Source organism: Bombus pyrosoma, linkage group LG2, assembly GCF_014825855.1.
Source record: "Bombus pyrosoma isolate SC7728 linkage group LG2, ASM1482585v1, whole genome shotgun sequence".
In the NCBI taxonomy this organism is placed as follows: Eukaryota; Metazoa; Arthropoda; class Insecta; order Hymenoptera; family Apidae; genus Bombus; species Bombus pyrosoma.
Window position 1 is genome coordinate 4,013,973 of NC_057771.1, and position 16,442 is coordinate 4,030,414.

Sequence of the window (16,442 nt, forward strand, 5' to 3'; positions counted from 1 at the left end):
CCTTGGAACGTCGAGAATTTTTCAAACGAATTCCGTTTGTTTAAAACGAAGTAAAATATACGCCCTTGTGCATTCTGACTGAGAGCTCGGAGTAGCATCATCGTCGGGTCGAAGTTCCAGCGATTTTTAAACAAAAAGCGTGACTCGAAAGAGCTCTCGAACCGAGTTGCTGCTCCAAATCGATTGAATTTTCCCCGTCGAGAAAGTTTTATGGAGTTGGAAATAAATGATACTCGGTGAACCGACCGTCTGACGTGTTCTAAATAAACGAGGGAATTCCGTTTCCGTTTCTTTCGAGCTTCTTCCTTGATCATAATTGCGATATACACGCTCAAGTATTAATCGAAACATCGCCGGCTAGTTTTTAATCAACTAATCCACGACGAATCAAACTTTTTCCGAGCCCCAGTCGTCCAATGCGTTATACTTCTCGAAACTGTCAGAGGTGTAATTTTTCTCCACTTTGTCTTGTGTACTTAGAATTCAAAACCGTTTCGCTTTACTAAAAATCTCGAAACGTCTCGTTGCAACTGTTATTCCGACCAATTTATCATTATCGTACGTCGATATTTTCTATATGCAAAAAAAATACGTAAAATAGAAAGCGTGTGAAGGAAAGAGAAAGAGAGAGAAATGGAAGACGTATGTGTATATTTCAGTCGTAACGTAGTATCTGGAAACAAGACAAAATATACGAGTATATAAATGTATGAGTAAATAAACTATGGTCGTAAATATCTCTATCAAACGTTCCTTTTCTGCGAAAGCCTATAGTTTATGAACATGGGCGTGATCGGTTAACGAAGACCATTCGCAATGAATTTACTTAACAAATCATTCATTCATAATTCGTTATCCGATGACAGCCACCGTGCGACATCCGTTCACGATACGGAAAATCCAGGAAGTCTGTGTTACAATTTTATGGCCAAGAAACTCGTAATTAATCGTTTGGCATTACGTTCGATGTTTATATCGATATTGAGAAAGATTGAAGAGAAAAGTACGTGAGTTTTATGGCTAAAAAGTTGTGAGAAAGTCTTGTAACAAGCGTACGTTCTGCACGGATGTGGAACGTTTTTATTCATTTTACACGATGTGTTCGTGTTTCGTAGAAACTTATTTCTCCTATTTCATTATTTGTTTCATTATTATCATTAATTGGCCGATATCGAAACAACGTATATTACTAGAATATGAAAATCCAACAATCGGCGATTGAAGATCGATCAAGGAATCGAATAGAAGCGAGCTACTTACGATTTTCGTTGTCTCGACGGAAGAACTTTCGCCTGTCGGGTTTGGCCTGATTCCCGTGCGCTTCGATGACGAGCTCCGTATTCAGGAAGTTTAATTAACCTTCGACCGCGACAACGTTATCCTTGGAAATCACGTTTCATCCCGTGTCGAAAGAAGAAATTCCACGCGAACTAGCAACGTGTTTGTCACGGTCAATGCGATCAGTGTGTAACACAGCTTGTGTACACGTGTATGTAGTATGTCCTGTGTGTGCCGTAACCAGTGACAGCGAAGTATAAAATCTAACAAGCCCGCGCCTTTCGTCGCGCTCGAGATTGGTTATCCATATTTCATGGATGTGTAGATTTATCGTGCAGGTTGCGGCCAACAGCTTGCTTTTTACTACGTAGCCGCGTGTACCCGAAAATGGCTAATTTTATAACGAAGCCGGTTACGAGCGTGCTAAATCGTTCGCACTCGTTGCACACGGAAAATTCGTTGAACGTAACGTTCCTTGGATTTTCGTATTGCGGATAATGCGAGATATGCCTGCCAGATTAATAAATTTGTTCGGAGGCTAGGAAAGAAGTTAAGGAATGGAACGAGGTAGGTTGTTTCGTTGAATGAAGTTGAAGGAAGTTGGTGAATGGGTGATGAAGTCAGAATGCGAGTTTCATTCGGTCGAGTTGCAGAATAACGTCGTAACGCTTAAAGTATTTCAACATAGTATATTAAAATTTATTTAAGGAAAGATTCGCGTCGCGAGGATTTCAAAATGTGAACTAATTGAGAAATATATAATTTCAAGAAGAGTAACTTGTGCGTTTCCGCTCGTTGGTAAATACAGTAATTATGTTTAATTAGAAAACTCGGCTGCCTTCGTATCGAGATATGTACGTCGTTAAGACTTATTTAATCGTTATTAGACATTTTATCAGAGCAGAGCAAAGATTTAGAAGTTGCAATACGATTTCTGCAAATCCTCGAAATCTCGCGACGCGCCTGTTGCCTCTCTCGTTTATTAGAACGAGCAATGAGCTCGACGTATAAATACGTAGCTTGAATAATGACTATTTATGACGTCTGTACGGCATATATGTACGAGCGATAATGCCATAAGGAGTGTATATATTGCGGACAAAGTAGTTACACAATGATTATCGCGAGTAACAGACGCGAGATGTTCGTCGTGTTATCGTATTTCTAATTTGTACGTTTTATTACGCCAATCGATTCATTTAAATTTATTATTTCCTACGATAGTCAAGAGTTTAAAACTCTAAAAAAGAATTCAGAAAGCTTTTTTCACCGTTTTTCCCCGAGTTTTTATTACTTTTCTCTTTCGTCTGTATTTTTTCCATTTTTTTCTTTTTTTCTTTTTTGTATTTTCTGAACGCGCAATAGATCGTACTTTAACCTAGGTATTTTTTCTCTAAAATTTCTACTCAGGTAAATTTAATTAATGCAGAATTTCCGATTCTGTAACTTATTTCGATTCTCAAACTGCTTTGGTCCTTTTAGAATATTTCGAAATTTCCTCACCGTCGTTCCGCGTTCGAGCAGAGTGTCTCATCAAACGTGCAACAGTGGAAAGTACTTACGAAATTATAAACTGTCTTTCTTCGATTTTTCGTAGCATGTCGATAAATGTAATTAACATTCTGGTAACTGAGATAAAATATCACAGTGAACGGGTCAATGATAGTAAAATATGATACACGTCTACGATTAATAATAATTTCCAACGATCGAAGCAACAACGGCTTGTTGTCAGTTAGCTACGCGATGATATAAACCGAAACAATCGCGTAAATTATTTGCAAAATTACAGATCCAGAATTACCGACAAAGTTGCTACTATTTATACAGACTACGTCAAAATTGATAAATTGAAAGACAATTCTTACGTCGTTGTCCAAAACAAAGTAATAATTACGCCTACTTAACAGGCTCTTGCTCTATTCGTTACAGCAATTAAAAGTTTTCCACGGTATGTCGTATAATTATGTTGAAAGAGAAAATACCTACGTGGATGCGCATGATGTTGAAAACATAATTACTATCATCCCTAACCAGCCATGACGCCGTCGCGGCATCGAGCTTCGTGAATAGTCGAGACACGTGTAATATGCGTAATACCAGCGTCAGATGAGGACTGAAGCAGCTAGGATGGATAGGAAACCTTGTCTTAGGTATTACGAATCCAAGCGTGCAACGTGTATTTAAGGTTTAGCCTGGTAAGTCTGATGGATCCAGGGAGGAGCTATCGTTGATCCTCATCGATCTGAACCCTTCTGTTTGCCATTCTATTGCTCCCTTCTGCCGAGCAACAAGAAGGAAGGACAGAAAAGTGGAAAACAATGACACGATACTACCGAGCAACGAATCGATGTTCTTGATACATAACAGTCATAGTCTGTTAATACAACGCGTCGAGCTAATAAACTGTGACTGACTTTCGTTTGCTAATCGATGGATATCATTGGATCGTAGATGATCCACGATCGTTTGACTTAAACTTTATGGTCAGGTTACTTATTTTTTGATCGTTCGAAGAGGTTTGATTAATCAGAGTATTTCGGAAGCGAACGAGGGAAGTTGATGTAGAAGCGGGAAGCTCGGAACACGATTTCAACGCGTGATTCAATTTAGTCGACGTTCTACTTAGTCCAGTTTAGGGAAACTACGATACGAAGTCGGCGTTTATCAGCGTAAATCATTCTGTCGCGTTATTATGGCAAACCCGAGTTAATACACGGGCGTAAAATTTATATGGCGGAATAAAGCGGGGGCCGGACCTTAGTCGTTAGTCGTTAACAAAGCCGAATCAACGTGCTGCTGCCGTTCCGGCCGCTCCAAGTGCAATGTCCACATACCGCTCTAATAATAGTGACACAAATAACGCGCGTGTACCACACAGCTGAATTCAGTACGAACATTCGCTTGTTATCGAACTGGCGATTCGTATTTTCGCGAACTTGCACCAAAAGCAAGGTAATTCGCGCTCAGTTCGCCCCCTCTATACTACGAGTCCTTAACTTTCTGCCTCTATGTGTTTTCACCTGATGATCCTGCGGTCGGTTTTCTCCAGATTCAAGGGTAGATATAATTTGTAGCCTGTACAAGCTGAATACAAAAGGCCACGATAGCTACGGCGAAAATAGTACGTGCAATTAAGAGACACGTTAATTAATCCGATAAACGTAAGTGAAAAGAGTTACCGTACAAAATAAAACATAAAAAGAGAGAATCGTTGTCATTACGGTTCTACAAAGAGATTTGCATATATAAAAACGATTATTATTATTATTATTATTATTATTATTATTATTATTAAAAGTTTATTACAGAAAGACGTTTATTATGATCCTGCTGCAAGTTAAATAAAAATATCTCTTTCTCATCGCGATTCCTATTGTATGGCAGAGACATACATCAAAAAGAACCCTCTGAAACGACTTTCTTTCAGATACTCTTTCAAATGGCAATGCATTTTTCCATGTGAAAAAGAACGATCATCCACTACGTTCAATTCGAGTGAAGACGTCATCTTGATCGGAAGTTTCCCGATGTATAAACAAAAACCAGGGAACAAAGAAATGCCAGTTGAACGTTGAATCAATCAAAGTTACCGCGTGTAAAAAGTACAAATATCGTGTACGATAGTTATCGAACTGTCGATTCATGATCCCATAAGTTTCTAACAGAAGAAAAAATAAAACGTTTCTTAGGTTAACGATCTTGTCATTTTTATTCGCAATCGTATGTTTCTTATCGACCAATTCAACCTTCCTTTCTGAAGCATCTTCAACGTTATCGGACACGTGCATTTTAAACGATCGTTAGGCCATTTTTCTCCTATCCTCCTTTTTTCCTTTTGGCAACCGCTCAAATGGTTTTTATCAGCATAATTTCGGAAATGAAACGGGCAGTAATTAAAAGTTAAGCTTCTGGCCAGGCTGGTATCACGATCTTCTTTACAACGAATCCACGTTCGAGTTTTTCCGACGAAAGAAACGAAAAGCTGACGATTAAATTTTGTATCAATTTCGTTTGAGTGGTGAAGTCATTTCGTTTTAGCGCCGTTTTAAGGTAATTGTCAAATTTCAAATTACGTCATATACTTCCTGTTTCAAAGCGCGTTCCATAAACGTCGCACTGTGGTGCTAAAATTACGAAGTAACTTGTAGGTTTAAACGTAAGTTCATCAATGCAGCGACGTCTATGAATGGAATCAAACTATTTAAACTATGCATACGGGCGAAAGAAAAAGAATAAATTGAAAACAATAGTAAACAAAGTGCATACATCGCAAATAGAATTTTCCTTTAAAATTGCTATTTGGTATTTGGTAATAGAATTTTCCTTCAAACTAATCTCAATGGCGGTGCAATACCAATTTTCTTCGACTTTCTTTTTAGTTAATTTTCACATTTATCCTGATTTCGTGGCGTCGATAGTTCCTTCGCTGGCTCCAAAATTAACTGCGTCGATACGCGAATTGCATTCGTAATTAGCTGCGATCTGCTGCTGCATTTTAATTACGCGTTATTATACGTCCAATTGGGCCAATTCAGGGATATATTCGCCACGAAGATTAGTCGGAAAACTTCTTGTCGATTTCGAATTAACACGTATTGATTTTGATTAATTTTCTGTGATACGCTGTACTTTATACGTTAATACAGTTATAACAGCAAATCATTCAATAAAATCAGGTAATTTATACTGTGCTGTCAAAAAGTTTTGTATTATAAACCAGGAATTTCTATTAAAAGCCGATGATCCTTTTAAATTGAATTCTATTACTAAGAATGGACTACATTTTCGTCAATCTTGAATTACAATTTGATGGAGAAGTTGAATATAAAGTAAAAGATTGAATTCTTATAAAATAATTTCGATTGAAATCTCCTATTATGAGTTAATTCTAATATCCGTATATAGCATAACTTTGTTCTAACTACAGAAGCTGCTCTAAAATTAATTGAAAAAGAGGAGAAGAAAAAAACAACCAATTTTTCTTCCACATAAAACGAAATAAGTTTCCTGAAAATGAATCGCCTTGCAGAACGAACGAACTCCATGTGCAGAAGATGGTTTAGAATTAATTAACAAGAAACATTTTTGCACCCTCTGCGTCGAACCGTCCAATTAATTTCTAATAACCGATTCGCCTATCAATTAGGAAAAAATTCTTAATTAATCCCACAAAAGCCTGCGTCAACACGAGAAATTCGATGCTTCGTGTTGAAAAATAATAATTCGTGTGTCGCGTTAATAATTTCAAGGCAAAGTACGTCTGACTCTTTAACGCCTCTAATTGATTGAAGCCAGTGCTCATCGAATCGAACAGTATTATCGTAATAAAGCTTCTGAGAGTGAATTTCGTCGCAGACAAAGAAAATTCCAGAGTGGTTTTGAAACAATTCGGAGCCATGAGCTTTTGCTCGTCGAGGTATCCAATTAATTTCGATTAATCTTCGAAACGATTCGATCGAAATTAATTAGTTAGCGAGCTTAACAAGTTCCTGTTCATGACCAAATATTCGATCGGTAGTAGCAGAGTACATTCTTCGGAGAACATCGGTAATATTTATTTGGATATTATTTTATAACAGTCATCTTATTAAAACGTGTGAAATTCATTAAACGAAACATAATACGTGCATCGCTGTATCCCGCTTCTACCAGACATTGGATATTATAAAAATTAACTTTGCAAAAAAATAATGAAAATGCTCACTAGACGCTATGTGGTTGGATATTTGCTTTTAGCGGAAAGTTTATCTAGAAAATGATACTTGTCGTATAAAGCTTATAACGCCAGAAAGCACGTAGCAAGATGTTACTATCGCGTATAATTTAGTCGCAGCAAATGGTCTATTTCTGTGGTAGAATGTGAATTCAAACTAACTGTCGCTAGCATAGTCAATATCGTGAGCGATTCTTTTAAACGCCTGGCGAAAGACAATGGCTAAAACAGCACGATGAAAATTCTAGCTTTCTAAATTTAACGAACAAAAGTGCATGAAACGAATGGTGAAACTCTGATAAATATTTTCGTTTTAACGAGAGAAAAAACGTTTTTTCTACGTGAAATAAATAGCACTATGATAAGTCCTATTTTTTTTTTTTTTTTTAGACAATTTCGCAATATTTTTGTAGAGATAGGTTTAGATCTTTGCGATAAATATGCTAAAGTAATAAATGAAACGGAACTATATATTGCTGAGTGAAGGATTTAATCAACCAACTGGAAATCCCAACACAAACATTTTTCATTCATCGTTAAGCACTTCAAAGCTGCAACAGCATAACACATCATTCAAGATAGGCTAGCATGAAATAAATCCTGCAGCTTGTCAACTATAACGAAAGAACCATGGACAACTAACGTATCGGACGTGTCAAACACGAACATGCATAAATTTGCAATTCAGGCGTGTCCCTGTGAGACACGCGGCCGACCTCGTTAAACAACATAACATTAGCTGAAAACTCAACCGCTTTCTTCTCCCATAAAACTGTCCGATCGATGGCAAACAATGTTCGATCGATAAAATTGCAGGAACTTTTCCATTGTTTTAGGTTCAATCCGGACTCTTCGTCTACATTTCATCCCCGGACATTCCAATTTTCGAACGGATCCTTTCGTTATCTTGAATAATTGCAAAGGAAACAAATCAGCTTGTAACGCGTTACATATGCCATTCAGCCTGTACTTTTTACTCAAAATCATAAACCCAAGATATTTGAAACAGGAAACCCGCGTCCGTGTCTCTTGCTCGAGTAGCCGCTCGAAGAGCTCGTAACGCGGCATTTTTTGTTTCAAAATTCCAACCACTAGCGTGCATAGCAGTTTTACGACGTCGTCATATCCAGGCAGCCCAGTGTGCAGCAAATGTATACATAAAGTCCGAATTGTAATCGAAATCGATAAACCGAACGCGAAGCTACACGTTCCTTGGAACATAGCGATCGCACGGTCTGCGATGAAGCGACGTCGGTCGAACGGGCTAATAATGTCGACAGCGCGGCACAAAGAAGCCGGCACGTAGTAGAAAGCTTCCTTCAGTCGCTGGGTATTACCAGGACGACGGCGGTACAGTATTCGCGAGCTTCGGCGTTGCTGGGCTCAGCGTAGATTTGTAGCCTGCAACGGGCACGTTCATCCCCTAAGTCTAACGTCTACTTTGCCCGGTTATATATGACCAGTCCGCCACTATATACACTTATCGCGCGCATACGTTGGCCAGCCTCAAATCCCATCGTGCTTTTTGAACGTGAAATATGGAAGGTTCGCGAGAAGCCAGAGGAGGGTGCATGGCCTTGGTAGATCTCTTGGTTCGCGAGAGTATCAGGTAAAATGCTCCGTCGCTCCTCCTCTCTCTCTCTCTCTTTCTCTTTCTCTTACTCTTTCCGTGCAAACGTTGGCTCGTACATCGGCGTAGGGTATGGCTCCATCGGTGTACTCTGATGCACAGGAAAGCCGCGGCTTCTTGCGGGATTCCACGACCACAGTTTCTATGACACGGCGAGAAAATTGGTCACCTACGTGAGTTCACTAGGGACAGATCTTGTTGTCAGCCGCTCTATCCTGCTTTCAAGTAAATTCGTCGACCTTGTCGAATCCACTTGATCCTGGAACGTCTGTCGCGCGGCAACAACAGCACTTTGTTTTCTTCTTCGTTACTCCGTTCGATGGTTCTGTACAGATTCGTGTTGAAAGATTGATAGGACACGTTCAAAGAAAGTGTTTTAGCATTTATCAGAGATCGTCGCTATTTAGTCGTATGTACATAAATATTATACCGACGCCAGTTACATCATCGAATGTTCTGAAGAAATACCTGTGCTATAGTACCACTTGATGTTAACACTTTGACTGTCACGCCAAAATCTCATGTTTCGCTCAGGACGCCACGGGAGTATTTTTATTATTCAAAGCATATAATGGCAAAATAATAATAAATTGATGATGTAAGACAACATTCTTCCCCAATGGACCGTTTATCTTATTGATGGTTACGGGTGACCACCGTGGCGCCTTGCTAACAGTTGACAACGACATATTATAACAAGGCTTCGTTTATTTCAACAAACAATTCGCATTATTTCGTCGTAAGCAAAACGTGCAGAATATATTGCTGAAACGTGTAGAAGATATTAGTAAACAGTATTTGCTCATTCTATATATAATAGTAAGGTATGTGCACACTTCTAACTTCAATTATATGATTACAAAACAGCATTTACTATTATTTTCTAAGGTCCTTTTATAATAATATTCGTAGATTACCTCTGAAAGATATGGATGCAAACACAGTGCACCATTAGATGCAAGATTTGTTCTCATTTTTTTTATTGATGTTCTAATAAAAATGTTTAATTGTTCAATGGGGCACTTTTTATTTCAAAGTATCTTCTATTTATCGGTTATATTCAAAATGCCTTAACTCTCAATTTTCATTCAATTTTTATATTTGTAAGAAGTTCAAGCGCTCCGGTCACGAATGACCACCGTGGCGTCACAGGAGAAACCGTGGCCGGTCATATATGGCCAACGTAGCAGTCAAAGTGTTAAAGGCTATTAAAGGAATGTATGTGCATACTTGGCATCGATACGTTGTTTCAATAATGTACAGCGTGGAAATAATATACAGAATAGAATGGAAGAAGGTTGGAGAAACACTTTACGAGCGTATGCATAGTGATTCGTCAAAAAAAGGAAAAGAGTGTCAATAAGCATAGCTTCAAAAAATACTAACTCCTAAGTTACGACGTTAACGACGTTGAACACATTTCCTTTACAGTATACGTGTGTTCGTTGTGTCGATCGTTCATGTCAACACATACGTCGATACGTTTTCTCGTAGAAGCACGTTGAGAAGATCCCTGGCATTTCTTTTGGTTACAGTTTCCTATTCGTTGTATAAACTCATTTAAGGAAGCAATCGGTTCATTATACACCAAACATCTCGTAACGCCGAAACTAATGATTTTTTTACTCATGTTTGTTAGGATTTTGCTTTGCTCTTTGCTTGTTTTGACGAGTATTATGTGCCAGTACTGAAGCGTTTGCCCAAGTTTCTCGTAAGATTGCCCATATCTGTGTGATATGTGATAACTTGCGATCGTTATTTTCCTTGGTGATACTTACCACGCTGAAACGGTGGTTGCGAATTATTTTTGACGTTGAATCTCGTGCAGTCGCGTTTGATATATCGGTAATCTCGGTGTATCACGCTAGTAGCTAAGTTTCCACGGATCACGAGCAATAACAAAGCCAATCAAGTTCACAGTTTCTACGAGGAAGAAGCCTTTGCACCGAAGGCCAATCTAGTTAGCACTCACCGACACAAAGAACTCGCTTTTCATCTTTTCTTCGCTTTAATACCTATAACCACAACGGTGGCGAAGAAAATTTGTGTACTTGAATCGTGTTCCCGGCTGTTGTTCCACGCGAAATCTACGATTCTTGGTGTAATCGCGTGGCTACCGTGTTAATTAAAACGCCTTTCAAGGCACGTTTAATTAAACCGCTTCTAATAAATTCCGTAATATCGTGGCGGCGTTTTGTCATTTATTCAACGTTCGCGTACAGTTATCAAAGATCGGCTGACACTCGATAATTCAGCGACGCCGAACTAAAACCTGTCGTCGGTTAGGCTCGTGTGAAAAACGAGCATAAAAAGATACTCGTGCAATTTAGCTTATAAATGTACGTTATTAAACAGAATGCTTTTTACGTGATAACGTGGCAACGTAGATGTGTATAATAAAAAGATGCGCAGGTTTGTTATTAAAGCCAATGCAAATTGCAATCTGACAAGAAATTTAAACCGAACATCGTTTTCATTACACGGAAGAAAAAGCATTCGATTATTTTCTGCCTCTACGTATCGTTAGAGACACGGCAAAGTGATTATTCCAACTCTACAATCTCTTTCCCCGTTGATGTCAGAAATTCGCTCGATCCCGATACCATCTCCGCCATCGTCGCGTCGTTACTAAACAGTTGCCGTAATTTGCATAAAGCGACACGCGTATCTTAGATTACGCGTCACAGAGTGACAAGCTGTGCTCGCGTCTATAATCCCAACAGCGAAAATGAATACGAAGCACACGCGTTCGCGAGTCCCTCGTGAAATTCGGTACTCTTTAATTGCCAGGCTCGAAGCCTGTGCGATTCCTCCACGTGCACTCGCGTAATCTCCGTGAAAGAGATTCGCTTTGCGCGAGCATAGAACAGAGAACAGTACACTGGTGATTAGTGCTGACGCGTTCTCAGAACGATTTGCAGCGTGACACGAGCGGAACGTTGAAAACGAAGTACAAGGTGTCTTTGGCAGAATCCTTCGACGATTGCCGTAGACACGACTGCTCGTTTGTCTGGCAAATGTTGTAAAGTCTGACTCTACTGACAGAACCGCGTTTACTCATGTTTCAGAGGGGCAGCTGTACGCAGCGACAGTGGCCGACTTCTCCGGTGGCGAGCCGCTGATTCACAGGGAGAAGATCCGCACCGAACGCTCCGATCTCAACCAGCTGAACGGTAATGGAACTCATGCAAATTGCATTGGAATATTCGCACGTTGAATTTTAGCAAACGCGACACTAGCTTTTCTATCGCGATACTCGCCAGCCTCTATTTTCCTGCCAGCGCAGGATTTTGCCACGTTTCTAAATTTTAATTGCCCTCCATCTGATCTCTTGCTTCGTTTTATGTATCTTAGAAGTATTATGTCGTAGTATCGCGTAAGAAAGTACACGACAAGAGTTTGCATTGTATTATTCGCGTAACTATTATGGTTAACTGAAATACAAAATAAAATAATTAAAAATATCAGACGTCTACGGAGGCAAATAATTCTGGCCTTAATTAGGTAACAAAACGCAGAGCCGTAAACAGCGATCAATTTAACCGTAAAATATTGAAAGAAAACAGAGAGTTTACGGATAAGATTGAATTTTAAACTAGAAAATCATTTTTACACGAACTATTGAACTCTCGAGTTTCCTCTGGTAATTGAAATATTCGATATTTATTTAATCGACGTTTTAACGATCGCACTTGGAAAACCGGTCGCGACAGAATGTCCAGCAATTGCCGTGCTATTTTTGAATTTCCCGTATCTTCTCATCGTACCGCGTCCATATAAAATTTTACGACACGGTCGCACGTGAAAAGTTATCGCATGGCATTGTGTTTGTTATACTCGCAGCTCGTATACAATGGACGATGCTTAAACGATGTAAGAAGCTTTGCATAAATTATATGCTGCAATTTGCGTATCCACCCAGACGTGTTTTTTTCCTTCCTCTCTTATTTTTTTTTCATTCTTCTCTTATTTATCGCCGATTGCGAGTTGCGAATTTGCGATGCAAGTTTTGTATAAATTATATAATCCATTCAAAGCTTCGGGAATTTTTGATCGATCGCAATTTCCACGCGGCGATCCCGTTGGCAATTTATCATACTGCCCGCTCTTTCGAAATTACCAAGTTATTGGAAGATCCATCTAGGATCCGAAACGGCCGCATAATTTCCTCTGCATTGTAAAATACGTGGAACGTTATCGAACGAGAAGCGTAATTTAGAAAGAAAGGAAAAGATATGAGAAGAAGGAAATAAAGACGGAGATGGAGGTAATCGTCGAAACAAACAACAAACTGCGACGAATTTAACCCTTCAAAATCTTAAAGTAGCATACGCTCGCGCGAACAGTGTACTGCCGCTTCACGGTTTGCTTGTGTTTTTTTTTCATTATTATTATTATTTTATTTGTACTTTACAATTTGTCCAGCTGGACATTTGGTAAATTTTTCTAACTTAATTGCTAAATGACTTGTGGATGGCTACCCCAGCGGGATACCATCTTCCAGTTTGACTATTTTATTTCTTTAGTGAGGTCAGCGGGGTGTTTTCTTTTTAGTCTTCTTTCTATGAGAGTTTTGCTCGCTTCAGCAGCCAGCTGGTTGGTTTGTTTGTTTCGAACGAATTCCGTTGCCCCTAACAAATTCGGACGTTATTGTTACAGGACCGAACTTTGTCAGCTCGTTTGCGTACGAAGATTATGTCTTCTTCTTTTACCGAGAAACAGCCGTCGAGTACATGAATTGTGGCAAGGTAAGCCTTACGAAATATTAACGACACGCTACCTACCTATTTATATTTACATACTCGATATCAAAGACCGTTTTACGATGCGGAATTTCCAAAGCGACGAAATTGCAATATCGAAATGTCACTCTTTGTCAGCGAATGCACTTTAACGAGCGATTTCTTAAAAAATGGCCACACGTAACGTACGCTTTACGATCTCTACTATTCCCTATATTCTCAGTATTCTCAAATTTTCACGCACCGACAATTTCCTTTCCTTTGCCCCTAATCCCAGTGGCAAAGTAACGCAGTATAATAGCGCTGGATGCAGGGTAGAGTAAGACGGTCCGAGTAAAGAGGAAAGAATCGAAGAAGCCGATTGTTCGAAAGCTCCGGCTGCATTTGTGTTTTAGGCAGTGTACTCGCGGGTCGGTAGAGTGTGCCAGCACGACAAGGGCGGACCTCATGCGTTCAGCGACAGATGGACGAGCTTCCTGAAAGCGAGGCTCAACTGTTCCGTGCCCGGCGAATACCCTTTCTATTTCAATGAAATACGTGAGTATGCCTGCATGTACACACATCGTATATACGTGCGCCCGTAAGTAAGTTCGCCATGGTATGACGTTTGCCGAGACCCTCGTCGAGTGCTCTCCAGTCCCTATGTGCCGGACAAAGGGGTTGGCCTAACCGGTGTACTACCTTGCAGACGTATCGAGTGGGATCCGACCAATTTTACAAACAAACTGCCTCGTTGCGAAAGGCACGCGAAATTTATCGTTCGTCTGGAGAATTTTTCCGCGGCATTGGTAGGAGACGGTAGAAAATGGAATTTTTTCGCTAGTTGGTGATACGGACAAATGTTACTTATAGATATTATTGTGCTGTATTAACACTAGAACTAGCGATAGTTAGCACGAAGCTATTTCCACCAAAATGACTGGAGTTTAAAAAATACGTAATAATAGAATATTTTTATATTTATTGATTTATTACTTTCTTACAGAAGCAATTATATATTATGTAGTACATTTTTGGTATTATTAACCCCCATCTGGAACTATGATCCCTAAACGAGTATTGGCACATTTATAAAATTGTAGAACCAGTCATTTTGACTGGTGTCGTATTTCTAGTGTTAGCATCTAGCGATCTAGCGATCGATCCGGAATTTTCCCGATAACTGATATCATCATATCGAATGCTGCGTAGTAAAAATTTTAAAAACGTGTGGGAAGTTGTACAAAACGAGGGAACTGGTTAATTGGGATTCGATAAACAGATTGCAAGATCCTTTTATGCTTTGACAAGTACCAGTCATTTTCACTGGTATTGGTATAAGTAGCCTTGATACAAAATTATTTTTAGTTTGAATACATGAAAAACAAAATAAAATTCATTTTATTATTCTTTTGGTTATCGTTGTGGAAGTCATTACATCATTGCGAAAAAAAAAATATAACGAAGTAGAAATTTTAAAATAAAATTGTAAAACCAGTCAATTTCACTGGTGTGATAGTTCTAGTGTTATCAGGGACGAGAAACTATTGGAACGTTTATTTAAATGGTATTGGAGTAGTGGCTCTATGAATTTGTTGAAGAATTTTGTACGATCATTCGTTCGAGAAAATCATCTACTTACGTATACCCGTAAATATAATTATTTGACGCAACATCGTTTGATAGTTTATAATCGCGAGTGCAATTAGCGTAGGAGTTTAATGGTGGAAATTAAATTTCGTTAAGAAAGGAACTGGCAATTCGGCCCGTGCAATTTATACGCGAAGAATCTGAAATGGCATTCGTAAGTACAAAGGTCTGGCAACGTAATCTCTAAATAGAGATCAAATTTTGGCTAAAAGCAAGCTTGAACGTGTGCATAGTCTAATTGGGCCGGAGTCCAACGTCCAAATAGTCTAACAATTCTCAAGGATGATGCTCTCCAATTTTGTATCTCGTGTACGATCCACGTGTAACGCAACTTGATTTCACAAATTTCCTTGTACTTCCATTACTCACTCCCATTAACGGAAAAACAGACCAACGTTTACGTTTCAATGTTTCGCATTTGAAACGTCGCTTACGCTCTGTTCAGAGATATTTTGTCGCTATGGTAAAATTGGTTTGCACGTTGTTATTACAAATCGATCAAAGTACCTGAATGCCCGCCAGCCAATAGCTGGAATAATTTTATTTCAAGGTTAAATTGCCACCGTTAACGCAAACAATTTTCTCTCTCTCTCTCTCTCTCTCTCTCTCTCTCTCTGTTCATCCGTAGTTGAGATAATAGTTTCCCCGGTTAAAATTTCGTTGCTGAAGACGAGAAAATCTGGATCCTGATAGATACTCGATAAACCTACTCGTTTATTCTTCATTCTTACGTCAGTACGTCTGAGTAATTGCTAGCTGGCAATTTCGAGGATGCAACGTAAATTGGCAAGAGAGAGGATCGGGCTTCCCGGTTATAAATATCGTCGCAGATAAGACGCCGCCGATATTCCTTACGGAGCTTACTAGAAATCCATTCAGCTTCATCTCTCTTTCTCTTAGCCTCGGTATCTAGCTGTGTATCAACGACTGCCCGCGTAATTCTTCTTCTTGTGGAGCACGCTTTATCGCGGCCGATCGTTTTCAACGACCCTTAGCTGAGAAAATAGCGAACAGAAGAAAGAGCACCAATCGATCGGAGCGGAGCGTGCAATTATAACTTAACGACATGGTGACGAGCAAATGGATTTGATTCGTTGCTTGGTCACCGCGTACTCGATTCGATATCCATTACATTCACCACCATCCTCCTCCTCTGCTCTGCTCTTTCCTCTTTTCCGTTTTCGCTTCTGCTCAGCGATTTTCCTTTGCTGACCCACCAATTTCCTAGGGCGCTTCTCGTCCGGCCAAACTAGTTTTCCTTATCACCGCCACTTATTACATTATCATTCCGTCGGCCCGCGTTTTATACAGCCTCCCAACCGCCTAATACCTTTCTGCTGCGTCACGCGAATAACAACCGAACGATTTTTCTTTGTTACGTTGCTCGTCTCATTTCGTTTGCTGGGCCCGTTCCGATTAGTTTCGCGTTGTTCTTATCATTCGACGG

The 16,442-nt window shown here is 39.5% G+C and overlaps 1 protein-coding gene across 6 annotated transcripts in view; it reads left to right on the forward strand.

Annotated features, from left to right (window-relative positions):
* Positions 1 to 16,442, forward strand: part of LOC122575672 (semaphorin-1A-like) — a 389,957-nt gene that overhangs the window by 324,951 nt on the left and 48,564 nt on the right. For all 6 annotated transcript variants that reach the window (XM_043745017.1, XM_043744985.1, XM_043744978.1 and 3 more), the window contains 3 exons: positions 11,693 to 11,797; positions 13,284 to 13,372; positions 13,762 to 13,903. In XM_043745017.1, the coding sequence (XP_043600952.1) occupies positions 11,693 to 11,797; positions 13,284 to 13,372; positions 13,762 to 13,903 (336 nt within the window). The remainder of the gene's footprint in view (positions 1 to 11,692; positions 11,798 to 13,283; positions 13,373 to 13,761; positions 13,904 to 16,442) is intronic.